The sequence below is a fragment of the Varanus komodoensis genome, unplaced genomic scaffold (assembly GCF_004798865.1).
Source record: "Varanus komodoensis strain SLA01 unplaced genomic scaffold, ASM479886v1 scaffold9, whole genome shotgun sequence".
Lineage (NCBI taxonomy): Eukaryota > Metazoa > Chordata > Lepidosauria > Squamata > Varanidae > Varanus > Varanus komodoensis.
This window is the reverse complement of record NW_025336598.1, coordinates 7,111,110-7,126,608: the sequence shown is the minus strand read 5'-3', so window position 1 is coordinate 7,126,608 and position 15,499 is coordinate 7,111,110. Positions and strand designations below refer to the sequence as shown.

The 15,499-nt window shown below is 39.8% G+C and overlaps 1 protein-coding gene across 1 annotated transcript in view; it reads left to right on the top strand.

Moving 5' to 3' along the window:
• SH3TC1 (SH3 domain and tetratricopeptide repeats 1) overlaps positions 1-15,499 on the top strand; it is a 45,487-nt gene that overhangs the window by 2,745 nt on the left and 27,243 nt on the right. Inside the window, exons 2-7 of the mRNA XM_044418520.1 lie at positions 3,159-3,322; positions 4,053-4,180; positions 8,666-8,771; positions 11,063-11,203; positions 12,585-12,759; positions 14,162-14,235. Coding sequence (XP_044274455.1) covers positions 3,175-3,322; positions 4,053-4,180; positions 8,666-8,771; positions 11,063-11,203; positions 12,585-12,759; positions 14,162-14,235 — 772 coding nt within the window. The 5' untranslated portion in view covers positions 3,159-3,174. The remainder of the gene's footprint in view (positions 1-3,158; positions 3,323-4,052; positions 4,181-8,665; positions 8,772-11,062; positions 11,204-12,584; positions 12,760-14,161; positions 14,236-15,499) is intronic.

The window sequence follows — 15,499 nt, the reverse complement described above, 5'->3', positions numbered from 1 at the left end:
CATACTGCTGGAGCGTAGCTTGTAGGCTTCTGAGCATAACTTTACTAGCATGTGAAATGAGTGCAATGGTGCGGTAGTTTGAACATTCCTAGGCATTGCCCTTCTTTGGGATGGGAATGTAAACTGACCTTTTCCAATCCTCCAGCCACTGTTGAGTTTTCCAAATTTGCTGGCATATTGAGTGTAGCAGTTTTACTGCATCGACTTTTAAGATTTTGAATAGCTCAGCTGGAATACTGCCACCTCCACTAGCTTTGTTGTTGTTCAGACTTCCTAAGGCCCTTTTGACTTCACATTTCAGGATGTGTGGCTCGAGGTCAGTGACCACCCCATTGTGGTTATCAGGGATGTTAAGCTCTTTCTTGTATAGTTCCTCTGTGTAATCTTGCCACCTCTTAATTTCTTCTGCCTCTGTTAGGTCCCTGCCATTTTGGTCCTTTATCATGCCCATCTTTGCATGAAATGTTCCCTTCATATCTCCAATTTTCTTGAAGAGATCTCTGGCCCTCCCTATTCTATTGTTTTCTTCTATTTCTTTGCACTGTTCATTTAAGAAAGCATTCTTATCTCTTCTAGCTATTCTCTGGAATTCTGCATTCAGTTGGGTGTATCTTTCCTTTTCTCCCTTGCCTTTCGCTTTCCTTCTTTCCTCAGCTATTTGTAAAGCCTCCTCAGAAAGCCATTTTGCTTTCTTGCATTTCTTTTCCTTTGGGATGGTTTTAGTTGCTACCTCTTGTACAATGTTGCAAACCTCCGCCCATAGTTCTTCAGTCTGTCTATCAGATCTATCACATCTGTCTATCAGATCTAACTCCTTAAATCTATTTGTCATCTCTATTGTATATTCATCAGGGATATGATTCAGGTCATACCTGATTGGCATAGTGCTTTTCCGTACTTTCTTCAATTTAAGCCTAAATTTTGCAACAAGAAGTTCATTATATGAGCCGCAGTCAGCTCCTGGTCTAATTTTTACTGACTGTATAGAGCTTCTCCATCTTTGGCTGCAGAGCACATAGTCAATCTGATTTCTTTGTTGACCATCTGGTGATGACCATGTGTAGAGTCGTCTGTTGGGTTGTTGGAAAGGAGTGTTTGCTATGATCATCATAGTCTCTTGACAAAATTCTACCATCCTGTGCCCTGCTTCATTTTGTACTCCAAGGCCAAACTTACCTGTTATTCCAGTTATCTTTTGGCTTCCTACTTTAGCATTCCAATCCCCCATGATGATAAGGACATCATTTTGGGGTGTTAATTCTAGAAGGTGTTGTAAGCCTTCACAGAACTGGTCAACTTCAGCCTCTTCAGCACCAGTGGTTGGGGCATAGACTTGGACTACAGTGATGTTGAATGGTTTGCCTTGGATTTGAACTGAGATCATTCTGTCATTTTGGGGATTGTATCCCAGTACTGCTTTTGCTACTCTTTTATTGACTATGAAGGCTACTCCATTTCTTCTGAGGATTCTTGCCCACAGTAGTATACCTGATGGTCATCTGAATTAAATTCACCCATTCCTGTCCATTTTAATTCACTGATTCCTAAGATGTCGATGTTCAGTCTTGTCATCTCTTGTTGGACCACGTCCAGCTTGCCTTGATTCATGGATCTTACATTCCAGGTTCCTATGGAGTATAGATCTTTGCAGCATCGAACTCTCCTTTCACCACCAGATACATCTGCAACTGAGTGTCCTTTTGGCTTTGACCCAGTCGCTTCATTCTTTGTGGTGCTAGTGGTACTAGCCCTCCGCTCTTCCCCAGTAGCATATTGGACACATTTCGATCTGAGAGTCTCATCTTCTGGCGTCATATCTTTTAGCCTTTTGGTACTGTCCATGGGGTTTCCATGGCAAAGATACTGGAGAGGGTTGCCATTTCCTTCTCCAGTGGATCACGTTTTGTCAGAGCTCTCTGCTATGACCTGTCTGTCTTGGGTGGCCCTGCACGGCATAGCTCATGGCTTCATTGAGCTACGCAAGCACCTTCGCCACGACAAGGAGTGATCCATGAAGGAGGCAAATAAGTTACAAACTATCTAATCTAATCTATCTTGCCAGCCAGGCACACCAGTCTGTGCTATGCCATGGAACACTCCTCCAACTTGGATTTTCCTTTCCACCAGAGCCTCTCACAGACAGACTCCAGTTCTATCCAGCAGCACCCACTGGAGTACACCTACCGAACAATAGAAAAGAGAGTAGCAGAAGAAAGCACCTGCTTCAAACTGCCCTGTTGCAACACTGCTTTTTGCTGGAATGGCTGGTCAATGCCGCACTCTTCTGGGGCAGTCTTATGCTCATCAAAGCCCTAGGAATGTGTACTCAGAAGTTCCACTGTATGCAGTGCAACTTTTTTCCAAGTGAGCATGTTAAGGCTGCAATCCTGCGAACACTTATTTGAGAGTAAGCCCAACTGAATGCAGTGGGTTTACCTCTGAGAAACCAACAATAGGAATATGCTGTTTCCTATTAAATTGATAACTTGTTTTGGTTTTTTTAAATTAAAAGTAAGGAACAACCTCCTATAGCACTGTTTAAAGCACTTTATGTACAATCATCTAGTTGTAATTCTTACAGCACCCTGTAAAGTAAGACATGATCATCATCGTATCATTATCATCTTATTCCTATTATTGACCATATTGGAGAATAGAACTGATGTTGAGAGGAAGGGACTTGCTTAAGGTCATGGCAGAAGTGAGATTTTTACCAGGGGCTTGCTGATTCACAGCTCAGTATTCTTAGTGTTTTTCTGCATAAGGGTGTTAATCTACTTTTGATTTTTTCACAGAATAGGGATCTCAGCACTACAGAAATAACATTTTTTTTGCTGCTCTTCCACCATATAATCTCTAGCTGGCACTACAGTGTAGCAGAATAATGCAACTATAAAAGTGGGAAACCATTTTCTTTTACTTCCTTTGAATAATACACTTTCTCTAAAAAAATTCTTACTGAAGATGCTGTTAAAAGCAACAGTGAAACAGGAGGGTCTGATGTCATCTAAATAAATAGTTAACAACTGTGACAGTCTGTGAGTGTGGAATGACAAGTACACATCAAATCCTTCGTGTAGAAAACTTGTTAGCCATTATGCTACCCCAGTCAGGTTGCAATATATGGTTTGTGTGACAGTGTACTTTTTATGTCACAGATTGCATGTGTGAAAGATGGCAACTGGGGAAGAAGATTTCAGCGCATCTATTTCTTCCTGTGATGCTTTTACAGAGGTAAAAAATTCTTGTTCCGTGGAGCCAAAGCAAAGAACTAGTCAGGAAGAAAACACAGAGCTACCAGGGGAGAGCTACCAGCAAAAAGGTAAGGCTTACTGACTTCTTCCAATCATTTTTTCTCATTCTGCCTCTAATTTTCTGACTGTTTTTCTCCTCTGTAGACAAACATTCATAATTATATTTTGGGGCATTTCCTCCCCCATGCACTGACACACAGAATATTTATATGTTGCAAAGGAAGCAATACAGATTATGGTGGGCAGAATAACATTCTGGGAATGAAAACTTACCCATAGAGAAAAACAGGTGATAGGAATGCATGCATTGTGTTTTGCTCTTAGGAAACATATGTATGGAAAGAAGTATTTCATAAAGTGATCCACTGAATAATGTTATATTATGGGAATATCAGTATCCATCTGTCTATAATTCAGGAAATCACACCCTTCTGAATGTCACAACTGTTTGCTTGACAGACCAGCATTTTTGGTCACAATATCACTCAGTTTGCTCCAATGTTTTTAGCAAAGAAATATGACCATTACATGGGATGAGTTTGCCCAATTTCTTTTCAATATTCAGTACTCTAGTTTGTATCAATGTTATTCATATTAAGGAATGTATAGTAAATAGGAGTTTTTTGTTTTCTAATGAAAAATCACAAAAATTCACATTTTCACACAGGAAGCGGTAATTACAGGGTCTTCTGCCTGTGGCCCAGAAAGGTAATACCTGTCAAAGCAGACAGGTTTTTAAACAAGGCTATTAATCCATAACTAACAGCATGTTCATATCCATAAAACTCATATTTTCAGATATATCCCTGAAGCTAATCATGGTAAAGTGTAAGACTGGGCTTCCTGATTCTCAGCTGCAAGGGTATCTGAGAGGACGTCTCCGTCTTCTGGAGAATGACAGCAAAAAGGCCAGGGCAGTTTTTAATGTAAGTCATTTACACACAATTGTTAAATATGTTTGCCTTTGGTGAACCAAAATTAAGCTTCCATCTGATTTTGCATTAGGAAGCTAGTGACCCCTTTACTAATTCTGCCTTATGTAATTCGCCCTCTTTGATTCAGGCTTCCCACTGACAATATTCGGCCAGAATGTATGGAAGGTGTCTGGAATGCCAGGAGGACTTGCCAGCCAGCAACTTCCCACTCTCCCCCATCCAGTGACTCACAGCATGTGAGGGGGATTGGTTAATAGGGCTACAATCTTATAAGCCCTATTTATCTTTTTTTAAAATAATGTGCTGACCTTTCCTAGCAAAATGGTTGTTTGTTTCTAGCTCTGCTACCTGCAAAGCACCAGAAAGCCATAGCTGGCATGTTAATGCTATAGCTGAAATAGAGGTCATCTGTAGTCCTCTATTCGTATTGATGGAAAATTAAATGTACACATAAATTAAAATGAAGATAAAATAGCAGCATCCATTATATCACAAGCAAACACCTATGTGGATCTTTTAAAGCTCTAAATGGCCTGGGACCTGGATCCTTTCAGATCTGTATTGTTTCTTGCTGCTCTGTGGTCACATATAAACAAATGCAGTACTGTATCTGCTGTATTTATAATGGGATCAAGTGCAATATACCAATGCATAATAATTTAACAGTATGAACAAATGCTACTGTCACAACTGTTGGAGAAGTCAGAATTCATGCTGCTGCTTCAAGTTTTGTTTTTAAAGTCTGATAAATGCATGCACACTTGGACACACCCAAGTTTCTGAATATGTAGGGTTCTGTTTATAAAAAGTTTGTGCAATGATTAATAGTCATACAGCAGTGTAGATGCACATTGAAAATTATTCCCCAAATAGATGACTGACTACAGATGTGCTGCTGGCAAATCACTTCCCCTGGGCGAAGGTCAAATGTGAAGATAAGAAAAGTCTTTCCAAAACAGATTCTACAGTTTTGAATCAGCAAAAGTTATCATACCACTGGAACTGCATGTGGATAGTTCAGTGGCATGCAAAAACCACAACTGCCCAATCATCCCTCCCCCATTATGCATATGATCTGGGCAGAAGTGAATAGTGATGAAGGCATAGCTTCAGAACAAAGGGCTGGAGAATACATCATGTACTGCATGACTGCCTGAGATTGCACTACAAAAAACAAAACAAAAACAAAAAACAAACAAAAAAAAACAAACCCCAAATCAAAAATAAACTCCCCCCCCCCACCAACACACACAAAAATCCTCCCCCAGGGTAGGTCAAATCCAAGTTATCTGAAGGACTCCTGGTTCCCATAAGAACTTATCTGAACTTTAATACTTGCATCAAGTTGTGGCTTTCCTTTTTGGATATTAGGAAAGGTGCAATATAGATCTGTTTCAGCAATGCCCATGAACTGTTGCCCTGTTCTTATGAGTCCCTATTCATACTTGTAAACTTCATGTGTACATGATGAATATGTGTGGACAGTATATTTGGCATAGAGTCATGGTGCACAGTGGCAGGAACTGAAAAACTCAGCTAGAAAAAAAGATCTAAAATTATGATGCGGAGAACTAGCAGCAAGTCAGAGAATGAAATAATCAAGCACAGGGTTTCAGCTAGGACCATCAACTATATAATCAAAACTATGAGGGGAGTCTGTGGAAGAAGGAAGGGAGATGGAGTGTGTTTGAAGGGTTTCAGTGGCAGGAGGAGGCAATGCTACTCCCCCCAAGAAATTAGAAGAGTTCTGGGGGTTGCAAGAATTTGAGGAGTCCAGTTGGAATAGTGATATGAACTGGAATGATGTAAATGGACCTATGGAGACATGGGTAACACTTCTGGAATTAATGGGAAGAGGGAAGGAAAGGCTGAGGAAGGAATGGATTCAAACACAAACATTACATATTCCAAGGAGTGTTCTTTCAGTGACTGCTCTAATATAAGAGTCCATAAGCTCTTAAATCCCTTTGTACCCTAGCTTTCCAGGTATAAAATAATAAAAACAAAACTGTAGAGGAAAGGAAAACTAGGGGAAGGAAAGGGGGAGGAAGAGTGATGCTATTTATTTATTTATTTAGAAAATTTGTAGGCCATCCATCACAGTTGTCTCTGGACGGTTTACAACATTATTTCAAATCCTAAATAAAATAAATTACCTATTCCACAACTGAGCACAAAACTAATCTATTTAAAATAAATAAAATAAATCTAATACAATTAAAATTACTTTGTTAAAATATTGGTCAAATAAATAGGTTAAAGAGCAAACTTAAAATGGCCTGAATCTGAGCACCTTGCTTATATTCCGCCACGTTCCCCACCTTCCAAATTACTGAGACAGAACACACGGTAGGAGGCAGCTCCTAGAAATGGCAATGCATGGCCTTTCAGTGGCAGTTTCCAGGGACAGAGTCTTTTCTTTGAAGTTCTAGAGCTATGGAACTCTTCTCCCAGGGAGCATGCCACTTTGGTTCTATCTTGTCAGGCATAGGTCCTCAAACTACAGCCCGTGGGCCAGATCCGGCCCCCCATCTATCCAGCCCGACTCAGAGGTTTTAGACTCCCCACGCCCGCCGGCACTGCCTGCCTCACCGCACGGGCAGCGTGGCAGCGGCTTGCTCGCTCGGAGATGGTTTTGGACTCACTGGTAGATCTTCAAGTAAGCAAGCTGCCACCGCACACACCCACTGTCACCTCGCGCACACCCGCTGCTGCCTCACTGGCCCGCGCCCGTGGGCACCACCGCCTTACTGGCCTGCACCCATCGCCACCACCTTTCAACTGGCCCCCTGTTGAAAAAGTTTGAGGACCCCTGTTGTAAGGGGTTGCTGCTGCTGCAGTTTAGCAGTGATTTTTCTGTAGGCTTATGTGCAGACTTAGATGGGTGATAAAGAGATTGGTCCCAGTTTTTTTTTAAACAAAAGGATCTTCAAGGAATGTGGAAACACATTTTGGATCAAATGAGGCAGAGGAGTGAGATTCTACAGCTGAAAGACCAAGGGATAAGACAAAACAGTCACCAAGAATCAGACAGTCTGAAACACTGGAAAAGCTAATGGCCAGTATTCTAACTCTGCTTGTTTCATTTGTTATTGACTTCTGTAATACTCTCTATTTGTACTTTAAAGCCAGGAGAGCCAGTCAGCTTTAACTTAACTGTCTAGTTAGAGAGCATTTGTCTGGATCTGCTTGGACAGAGGAACAGAACAGCAGCCAACGGTGTGGGTATACAAGTGCCTTAAATAGGGTAAATTTTTGGAAAAAAACTTTAAATAACTGATTCCTAAAGATGGAATATTAATTTCTTTTTAGTAAACTTCATTATTTTAAAAATAATATTTCAGTGTGCACTCTATAACCATCTATGAAAATAAAAAGTGAACAGCTACATACATGTCTATGCTGATTAACCACAGTATATAGTTATGTCAGGTCCATTGGCATTCTGAATCTTTGAACATATGTAATCTGAAGCCATATTTATTCTTTTATGTGCCATATACTGGAAATGATACTATAGGATCTCACTGCAATTTAGGCACAGAGAAGCCGCCTGAGTGAGGACAATTTACTTCTCAAAGATTATCCATCAGTGTATAATCAGTGGGAACCTTTCCACAAAAATATAATTCTTCATACTTAATAGCAAATGGCCAGTTAACCATCTGTCTAGTAGTCTCATTTATTTATTTTTTATTTATTTAAAACTTTGTAGACCATCCCATTACTGAAGTCTCGGGATGGTTTAACAATACAAAATGTAAATTTAAAAAAACAACAACACAGAGTCCTAAAATTTAACTAACAATAAAACCCCAATTAAAATGCTCAGGTCTTAAAACATTGGGAAAATAAAAAGGTTTTGGCCTGGCGCCGAAAAGAATAAACTGATGGCGCCAGACAAATCTCTCTGGGGAGCAAATTCCAAAATTGGGGTGCCACCACAGAGAAGGCCCTTCTCCAGGTAATCACCTTCCTAATCTCCTTCAGGAAGGACACCCGGAGAAGGGCATCTGCCCCAGATCTAAAGGGGCGGGCAGGCACATATGGAAGGAGATGCTTTAATAGTGCACCAATGCTAAGTGAAAAGCTCTTTAAGAACAGTCAGCACTGAGTAAATTAATACTTAAAATCTCTGTTGCAAAATTAGTACAATTGCTACACATACCTATAAATCATGCTCATGATAAACTACTGTATCTGAATCAAAGACGGGGAAGGTCATAATAGAAGAAAAGTGTTTAAAAAAATAAAACCCCAGTAGCTTTGTATACATGTATATGTGAATTTCTTTTTTCTCTCTGATGCAGTAGGCCCTCCATTTCACTCCAATTTGTCTTATGGCAACTTTAGCCTTGTTGTTCCTGGGGTCAACAGTTGTTTAATTAAGAAACATAATTTCTTTCATTTTAAACACAAATTTACCTTACTGGTTCCTCCAACAGAACTATCACATACATGTTTTGCCTTTGTTAGGAACTATCTGCCAGACTACTATCCATTCACAGCGAAGACCATCTAATAGTGGTAACATTTTGGACCTTTGAAGAAATCTGGAAGTTTGCAACCTATTATTCTCTTGGTAAAGCACTTCTGCCTACAAGAAAGTTTAGTATTTTTGTGATTATTGATTCCTCTGAATAGTAAGAAATATAAATTGGTTTACAAACCTAAGCTTAAATGGAAAGAATTGATTGTGAATACTGCCTATGGTGATACTTTAATGATTGAACAAAATTCAAAATAGAAGATTCATATACCCCAGATATTTGGAATCTACCTCCTGAATCCATTTCAGATTTGATCCAGACTTCCTCCAAGGCCTGAGCATGATCCAGACTAGTATTCTTTCAGCCCATCAGTGTTTCCCAGAGTTGCCCTCTGCACTTCTCTCAAATTAATAAGCCAGGAAGGGTGGTAGAAATAGCTCTTGCAAAGGGCCTAGATTCAGCATTCTGAGAAGTATAACTCTGTGCTCTGATTCCCTGGATGCTGCTGTTGCACATGATTGTCATATCTTCCAGTGCTGTCAGGAACCATTAGGAATAAGTTTTTCCATGGCCACTGTCATCCTTTGATGCCATGGTAGGCTCAAACAGAGATATCCAGGATCTAGGCTCCTTTGCAATGATTTCTGTGAGCTCTTTAATAGAGGCTCAACCAAGTAATATGTTATCCTGAATTATGGACTAGAGCAGAGTAAGATACATTTGCCCATTAATCTTGGTGTGAAAATAGTGCTGACGCATATGTTTGCAGGTCATGGCAAACCATGCTGTGCAGTTTCCACATTAATTTTGGGCTAAACTGACCTGTCAGACAATCACATGATTCAGAGCACAATGCAGTTTCTGTACTGCCCACTGCATCCCCTGGGCCTTACCACACATCCTGGCAGCCCCAGGAGAGAAATCGCCATACTTTCTCTATTTTTGCCTGCGGTCCATGGCAGCCTCTTCCTGACTGGTTCGCTACTGTCTTGAGGCAGGCTCTCTGCTTCCCCCTCCCAAACTAGATTACATGACTGCAATGCTTCCCAGCTGCTCCAGCCCCCACAGAAAGTTTAATTAAATGGAAATAAACAGTTTTACCACAATCCCCCACTTCTGCCTCTATACATTTTTGTGTTGTCTCCCAGTTTCTGAAAGTAACTGGCAGATGGACACTAATGGAAATAAAATGATCAATGACACATCTGTTGCTAGGGAACTGAGGGCAGTAGAGATTGAATGTTAGAAATGACCACTTCTGTACCTGTTCTTAATGTTTTTAATGGTGGTCTCCAGTTCAGACAATCAGAGAAACTGTGGTGAAGTATGGAAACCTTAGAACAGACCATTGATTTTCATTCTGGCTTCAGAAAACTAATCCTACCACTTAGGACTCTAGAACTGGGTCTGGACGACACAACAAACTCATGACTGTAAGCTTTCACTATGTCTTATTTTGTTGTGTAAAGCAACTCAATACAATCCTATAGAAATATTGTATATATTATATTCTTCAGTGCCTTTTTGAGTGAAGTGTGCTTGTAAAATGTTGATCTATCATTTATTAATGCCCCACCTTTTTTCTTATTTAAAGAACTTGAACAAGCTTACCATCATTCTTCTCTTGCTGCTTTCAGTCTTATCTCCGCAACAACGGCCCTGTGAGGTAGGTTGGGCTGAATGTCTGTGACTGGCCCAACTTATTCAGTTGGCTTCATGGCTGAGCAGGGACTAGAACCCAGATGACCTAAGGCTCAGATCCACACTCTTAACCACTATACCGCACTGTCATCTAAACTTCTTAAGTTCAAAGGAGCTCTAATATGAGAAAACATTTGGAATATAATATGACCAGAATTATCCAAAAGATCTGATTGCTTTCACTAGTAAAGGTACACGTAATGAGATTAAGATAAATGATACATAAGTAAAGTCATGAGAATGCAAAACAAAAAGTTTCTAAATTCTGCAATGTTCAGCTTGATATAACAAGATAATGATTCTGTTCCATAAGGCACAGCTGCCCTGTAGCTCTATCCTTCTTTTTCTTTTGTGAATTCAAATAGCCTTAAATATGGACTGCAGACAAAAACATTCTGGAGTTCAGAGAAATGTGGATACCTTCTTAATTGGTATACTGCTTCCAGCAAAAAATGCCCTAGAATTCAGCCTTCTGGTGGCCTTCAGAGGCATCTGGACCACAACTCCCAGAATTCCCTTCCATTCCCATTCCCATTCTGGATGTTGCAGTCCAAATGAGTCTGGCAGACCCAAGGTTGGGGAAGGCTTCTAAGCTATCCAACTGTTGCTTCTGACTTTTTTCTTCCTTTTTTGTTCAAAGAATATGTTAAATAATATGTTATTTTGAAAATGTTTTTGACAGGTTTTTTAAATGATTGCATGGAGAATCTGTTGCTAGATGACTATTTATGGCTCTCTCTGCCAGAGGAAGCAGTTAGAATTGATGTCCATCTAGATGAAGAATGTCTTGATATGATATACAGAAGGCTGTTAACTCAAGAAGGTACCAGGGTTTGTAATTATTATTGTCTGGAAATGTGGAATATTCTTTAATTTGCATGAGAATATTTTGGAACAAAAATTTTTGAATATGCTGTGCTGCAAAATGTTGCATGGTCTCCCCACCTTCTGTTCAGTGTCCCAGACAGGCCTTTTGTGCAGTGTGGTAGTAATGGGAGGTTCAGAAGTGAGGAAAAAGAGGAAAAACTTTGTCAAGTCACAAGCAACTTTAGAGGACAAATGGATTTATGTCTATTTGGGAACATTTTTTAAAGTATGAAAAGTGGGAAATGCAGGGGGAAACCTTATCATTTCTTCCCTATGGGAGATCTTTAGATAGGACAAGATCTGAAACATCTTTTAAAATCACTGTAACCATAATGGAACATCATTTACTATAAACTAGCCAATTACTCCCACCCCCACCTTCCTGTTTCAATGTTCCTTTGATGTTCCACCCTTGTGTTCTGAACCCAACTTAGACCTGCTCATTCTGTCAATTTTCTGGCCCTCCTAACTTCTGTGAGGAGATTCTGAGCTAATTTTGTCTGCTCTGCAGCTCCCTGAGCAACATCCGGTGCTCTTCAGGAAAGTTCTTCTCTTCCTGAGATGCTGTGGAGGGGCAAAGGGTAGCAGCGGCTAACAAACTTTGATGAGCTTGTTTACTTCCATCAGATCCATGCCATGATCTAACAAAGTGACAGTGTTGGAAGGGTGATTTAGCATTATTAATGAAACAGTGTTGAAGAAAAATACAACTTTATTTTATTTATTTATTTAGAAGGCTTCTATGCCGCCCCATTCGCCGAGGCCTCGGGGTGGCTCACAATAATAATATGAAAGTAAATAATCTTATAAAGGAAACAAACCATGTGATAAGGCTGAGTCATTTAATTTACAGTTATCAAGAGAATTCAGCTTATCATTTGAAGCTCCACCAATAACATTGGCTATTTAGGACCCTAGATTTAAGTTGAATAATGAACTGGGGAATGTTTATTATTAGAAAAATAAGAGTAGATAATTTGTAAAAGCTTTATTCTAGGAGAAGGAACAATCATTTTTAAGAAGAAAAGTTATCCTTTTATCAGTTTATAACTCTGGCATTTTCTGATACAATAGATTATATGAAATTTTAAGTTAAGAATATAATTAGGTTGGAAGCAAATGGAATACATTTAATTGACTTATTATTATTGACAAAATGTATTGACTTATTTTAGCAGGAACTGAGTGAAGATAGCTATATAGTTAGCATAATTAGGAAAGTCCACAACAGGAATAAATAAGTTACAGGTGTTGATACATATCACAGTATTTTTATGGTTCATGTTTAATAGTCTGTAAAATACTAGACTGGTTTTTTATGTAGCTTTTTCCTTAAGGTACCTTCTTTGTATATCATCCTGAAAATGTTGAAAGTGGGAAAAAAGCTGCAGATGATAGAGAAGCAGTGAGAATTTACCAGCTGAAGTGTACTGCTACTGAGAGAGCTCCAGAAGCAAGAGAGTGGAATGACCTACCTAAAGACTTTTCAGTCCCTCTAATCGCTTTTCATCAGTAGGTACCTGAAGCTGATTTTCCGTACATGTGTGCATGCATGTATGTGTGTGCACTTGTGCTTTAATATATTTTTCATAATAGTGAATGACTTTTGTATGAAAAAGTACATACTGATTTCCTCATTCATTCGCCCCTAATTTTATACCAAATGGGGAAAGGATTAATATTCAAATGTTTTATGTAGGCATGTTATGAGCAGAGGCGGCTGGAGCTGGGGATCAAACTAGATGACCCGGGAGACCCCATTTGACTTTGTTTCTATGTTTCTTTGTCTATGAAAGTAAGGGTAATTCTTACCATGTTTAAAAAAGAATGCTACTCCTATGAATGTATTCTCTATATATTCAAAGCACAATATTAAACTATTAAAGAAAACCAACTTTCCAGCATCCAATTCAAAATAAAAAGAAGCTCTAAAAAACAGTGTGCAACAGCACTGGTGTTCAGAAGACCTCCCTCTCTACCTACTTACCTACCTACACACACACACACACACACACACAGAGGAGTGTCTCGAATGAATATATTGAGGGAGCAGCTGGATCGCTTTGGTTAGCTGCACTGACCATTTGTGCTGGCCATCACCTCTGATTGTCAGTGTGTGAGGAAAGCCTAATTTCATACTGTTGTCAATGCATAGATTTTTGGGAGTGGCCACTAGAAACGGTGGCATGGGACATGTTCCTGCTGCCCTCGCATACATTAAATTCCTGAAGTCATTGCCTTGAATAGTCCTAGAACAGATTTCCTTCTGATTCCATTTGATGATTAAATGGGAAGAGTCTTGATAGATCTGTAATTTTTTATTTAGAATTAAAAATATTATATAGATTGGCACTCAAAGATTCAGTTAATCAGTTTGTTATTATGCAAACCATGTGTTATACTTCACAATGAATATTTTAACATAGCATTTTTGCATGCCTAAATTCAGCAATAGCAGTGAGATTACATTTAACAGCCACAATCTAACACAAACCTTTCTAAAAATTAATGTGGTAATACATATGACATTCTTTCAAATCTCAAAAGCAATATAGAAATGCTCAGCATTGGAAGACCATAGCTTTGTGCTGGACTCTGTCAGCTTGATTAAATTCAAAGAACAAAATAGAACCCCCCCCCCGTTTTTTTAACAAAAGCTCTCTCATTTTTTTCCATTTTATTTATAACCTGTGCTGAGCAATGGTGTTTTGCATAACCAGAAAACTGGATTCAGGCACTCTGTATTTTCCTGCTTTCCCAAAGTTCATGCATTTTCACCTATTGTAACAAATATAATTAATTTTAAAGTGAGTGTTGATCTTAACTCTGAGGTAGTGTTAATTGAGAGCTTCGTAAAAATTGTTGCTACCATTTATTTTAGACTTTCTTAGTTCCTTGAACATTTCTCTTCTAGGTGGTTTCTTAAAACAATCGCAGACCCTGTTGGTTTTTCCAGAAAAATGGAACCTACAGTCACTGATCAAACTGGTACGTCACTGTCATTAAAATAGAAGCCCCAGTAATGTTCCTTAGGGTGCAGATCAGTGGGTTGTGTCCTCAATGCCTGTGAGTCTCCAAACTTGGTGGCTTATGAGCAACCCACGCAAAGTAGAAGTGTCAGAAGTCATTTCAACCTCTCCATTTCTTCTCCTCTGCATTTCAGCTAGGGAGGTTCTACTGTCCAGCTGCAGTACTTTGGAAGAAGATAGAGGGAGACTGGAGTGCCATCAAGGTACCTTGTATCCTGATGGGCCCTGTCTCTTTCTCTCTTATGCCCCTTTACCTCCTCTCTAGGGTTGATTTTCTGGCCTCAGAGGGGCAGTTGGCATGGTTCTTTCCACACCAGGTCTGGGAAAGTGAGAGAGATCAGAAGGCAGAATCCCAGCTCCAAGATCAGAGCTCTGTTTCTGACCTAAGTTTTGGGAATCTGGAGTATGCTACGGCCTGCTACTCACTGTCTAGGGGGCCACAAGATTGCTCTCCACCTTACTTTTCATCTCTGCTGCAGTGTGTTGGAGATGCTTGTTTGCTTGGGGCTTGTGAATATTGTTAGTATGGCCAGGGTTGGCTCATTACGCAAGATGAGGCTAACACCTCTGGAAACAAATACTGAGGTAGCAAGGTGTTAGAGGATACAGCTTACCCTATTCTCCCTGAATTGGCTTGCTGCTCTCAGGTGCAGTGGAGCACACTGTATACATTATGGAATCAAAACAATATTGAGTAGTCCATGATTTGCTGCATGATAAGAGTGTGGACTTGATCTTCCCAGTATCACTATGACACTGTACCCACTTTATTTCACTGACTCTCCAAATATGGATTGATTTAGGTCTAATAAATGCATGCATTGCTCAGAGTTAATTAGATGTCTTGAGTAACTGTATGAGAAAACAACTAAAGGTGCACCCCTATTAGTTTTCTGTCTGTTAGAATTAATTCTCCAGTGCTAGAAGTTTCTGCATATCCAGTGCCTTGCCATGCTGCTGCTGGCAGGGTGGAAGGAGAAATCAAAGTGATTTTTACTTCTCTGAGCACCCCCCCAACAAACAAACAGCATTTGAGCTCATCTAGGAGAGGCATGCTGCCAAGGATGGAGCTGAAGAAGCTTCCACATTTTTCATATCCTCTCCATTCCTCCTGGTTCACCACTTCTGTGGCATCAAGATTGTTTTTGAAATCTCAGAAAAATGGCACTATCTATCACAGTTTGGAAGCTGGAGAGAGGGGGTTGGATCTGGATGGTTTCCAG